Source organism: Eimeria mitis, genomic scaffold (assembly GCF_000499745.2).
Source record: "Eimeria mitis Houghton genomic scaffold, Emh_scaff5558, whole genome shotgun sequence".
Classification (NCBI taxonomy): domain Eukaryota; phylum Apicomplexa; class Conoidasida; order Eucoccidiorida; family Eimeriidae; genus Eimeria; species Eimeria mitis.
This window is the reverse complement of record NW_024015549.1, coordinates 1-3539: the sequence shown is the minus strand read 5'-3', so window position 1 is coordinate 3539 and position 3539 is coordinate 1. Positions and strand designations below refer to the sequence as shown.

General features: G+C 49.3%; 1 protein-coding gene across 1 annotated transcript; it reads right to left on the bottom strand.

Moving 5' to 3' along the window:
- Window positions 1-913: 913 nt before the first annotated feature.
- Window positions 914-1996, bottom strand: EMH_0082770 (uncharacterized protein; the record flags this gene model as incomplete). Its single annotated transcript, XM_038022817.1, has 1 exon — window positions 914-1996. One exon carries the CDS (start codon window positions 1994-1996, stop codon window positions 914-916), a length of 1083 nt encoding a protein of 360 aa, XP_037878671.1.
- Between the last annotated feature and the right edge of the window lie 1543 nt (window positions 1997-3539).

Here is a 3539-nt window from a genome sequence, read left to right as displayed (position 1 = left end):
AGCAGCAGCAGCAACGGGAGCCAATGCAGCAACAGCAGCAGCAGCAGCAGCAGCAGCAGCAGCAGCAGCAGCAACAGCAGCAGCAGGTGTAGATAAACTGAGATAGAGGTGCTGAGGCCTCGCGGCTTCAGGGGGAGACACAGGCCGGCGGGTGTTTTGTCTTTGAACTGTTGACTTTAATATTTTTCTATTGAGATAAACCCTAAACCCTAGTAACAAACATCTAAACCCTAAACCCTCATAAACCCTAAACCCTAGAAACAGCTCCTGCATGTATGTGAATCTGTAGTTCTTCAGCAGATGAAAAAAAAAACAAAATTTTAGAGAAAATGTTAAAATAAAAAATAAAATAAAAACCAAAATTTTAATAAAATAAAATAAAATAAAATTAATGTCATTGTTGACACCCAGCATCAAATAGATTAGGGTTTAGGGTTTAGGGTTTAGGGTTTAGAGGCATTTAGGGTTTAGGGTTTAGAGCCCCTCACCACTGTTTGTTTTGTGTTAAATACGTCGGCTTCTGAAAAACAAAAACAAGCAGCAACAGCAGCAGCAGCAGCAAACACTGCAGCAGCAGCAGCAAACTCTGCTGCAGCCTCAATGTAGGGGAGCTGCAACAGAAACAACCATCCTAGCACCAGCACCAGCAGCAGCAGCAGCAGCAGCAGCAGCAACAGCAGCAGCACCGGCAGCAACGACAGATGCCGCACGAACAGCTACTCTCGAGCGTAGCAGCAGCAGCAGCAGCAGCAAACCAAAACAACAGCAGCAACAGCAGCAGCAGCAGCAGCAGAGTCTACTAACAAATCTGGGAAAGCGCAGGAACTATGCCTTGCTGCTGACCACCACGCTGCAGGATCTAAACCCTAAACCCTAAACCCTAAACCCTAAACCCTCGCGTTCATCTGAATATTTATTTCCTCACCATGTTGTCTGGCCTATGGTCATTTTTAATATTTTTTTGTCTGCTTCTTGTTTTTGTTTTTCTTCTTGTTGTGTTGCTACCCTCCTCAACAACTCTTTTAATTATGATGCTGCGGCCCCCCTTTGTCTTGCATCTTAGCTTCTCCCACTGCTGCTTCTGCTGCTGCTGCTTCTGCTGCTGCTGCTGCTGCTGCTGCTGCTGCAAGTCCGAGTCCGAGGCCGTCCAGCCCTGTCCTATGTTGTGTTCCGTTTCCCACGTGCCTTCATCGTCCTCTTCATCCATTCCCTCATCCTGTTTCCGTTGCTGCTGCTGCTGCTCTTGCTGCTGCTGCTGCTGCTGCTGTTGCTGCTGCGGCCTACGTCTCTGTCTTTTCCTTTTTGGCTCCTGCAGCTGCTGCTCGTTGTCTTCCTTCTCCTCCTTCTCATCTTCGTCACCCTCAGCCGGGGCAGACGGGACTTCATGTGCTACAGATTTCACCTTTCTCTTGCTGCTGCTGCTGCTGGTACTGCTGCTGCTGCTGCTGCTGCTGTCGTTGCCTGTCGCTACAACTTTCTGAGCCGCCGGATTCTCTTCGCTGTTTTCCGTTGGATTCGGCTGTGATGATCCCTCATTCTTTTCTCTTTTCTTTTTCTTTTTCTTTTTTTTGGTTGGTGCAGCAGGAACTGCTGCTGCGTCTAGCTGCTGCTGCCGGCGTGAGGCAAGGCTCCGAGAGAGTCGAGCTACACGGCTGAAGTTGCTGTCGTCTTCTGAGTTTTGCTGCTCTTCCTCTCGCTGCTGTTGCTGCTGCAAGAGTTGCTTCAGATCGCGTTCGCGCTTCTTGCACAACTGGTTCAACCGCTTTTGCTGCTGCTGCAGCGTGGCTGCTGCTACGGATGTTGCCGCTGCTGCGGCAGCTGCTGCTGCTGCTGCTCCCGCCCCCTGCCTTCGTTTCTTCCGAGCATCTGCATGATGCAGCTGAGGCTGAGGCTGATGCTGAGCCTGCCGGCGTTCCTGTTGCAGCTCTTGCCGTTTATCAGAAAAGGAAAAGTCTATATCGCCATCTATGAAGTTGAAGCGAACATCTTCCGTCATCTTTGGCTGAATTCTCTCATATCTATCAATGAAGTTACCTGGCTCTGAGAGAATGCCTTTTAGTCGGCTTCACGGCGAAGAAATTTCGTCAGCTCATCGACGGCAGCATTCGCGCGGGCCCCACGGTTGCAGAAACCGAAAGGAAAGCGGTAGAAAAAAGAGAAAAAAAAAGAAAGACAANCGCGCGGGCCCCACGGTTGCAGAAACCGAAAGGAAAGCGGTAGAAAAAAGAGAAAAAAAAAGAAAGACAAGAAGTATTAACATGAAATAAAGTTGAATTTATACTCTGGAAACACTCAAAACCATCGATAAAAGATTTATCATCAGGTTTCCACTTGGCGGGGCCCGCCGTAAACCCGCGCCGGGGTGTACGTACAGCATGGGTTTCATGAATTGCTGGCGGGGGCATATATCACAGCAGTGTTCATTCATTTCTTCGTGTATATTTCTTCATAAATACATTTTAAACTTATTTTCCTCCTCGTCTCTTTCTTTATTCACCAGGATGCCGGTTAAACCCATCAAGGGTATTGAGGGTATGTCTGCTGTAGTTTCTGCTGCATGGTGATGATGATGGCGTCTGTGTTCATGTGCCGTGTCAGTGTTTGTAATTTTCAACATTTTATCCATCATTTCTGTTTTTCTGAACTTTTTTTCCACTTGACCCCCCCCCTCACCGCCGGGATCACAGACTCTCATCGGTAACCCGAGCACCACAAGCAAACACAAAACCAACACANCCCCTCACCGCCGGGATCACAGACTCTCATCGGTAACCCGAGCACCACAAGCAAACACAAAACCAACACATAAAGCATTCAGCAGCAATACAATACATCTACGCTGCCGCATACACCGCAGAGAGGATGCTAAGGAAACGAACTGTTGCCCACGAGGCGGCCGCCTGAGGATGCTGCTGCTGCTCAACCGAATGGGGGGGGTGTCAGTTTCTTTGTGTTGTTGTGTGTTTGTCTTCTGCTTTCTTGCCTGTTCGTTCGTATTTGTTTCGTTCACTTTGATCTCCTCTTGGCCCCGCTGTGTTGTTATAAATTGCAGCTTTTTCTGTTTCTTTTGCATGCAGAGTTCGATGAGGTCATCAAGACTGGCCTCGTTGTCGTCGACTTCTTCGCCACGTGGTGTGGTACGTCTTGCTGCTGTTGCTGCTGCTGTTGCTGCTGCTGCTGCTTCTGTTGCTGCTGCTGAAGTCGCCAGTGCTGCTATGGTTTCCGCCAGTAGGCGGTGCGAGCGTTGCTGCTGCTGCATTTGTTGTTGCTGTGTTGCTGTTTTTGGTGCTGCTGCTTCTCCCTTGCCTCGTCTGCGGTGTATCGGTGTGGGGGTTTGGTTTCTTCACTTTATTTCAGGGCCATGCAAAATGATAAAACCCTTCCTGGAGGAGAAGAGCAACGCCCTAACACACATCTCCTTCTACTGCGTAAGTCCAGTGCAGTTGCTGCTGCTGCAGTTGCTGCTGCTGCTGTTGCTGCTGCTGCAGTTGCTGCTGCTGCAGTTGCTGCTGCTGCAGTTGCTGCTGCTGCAGTTGCTG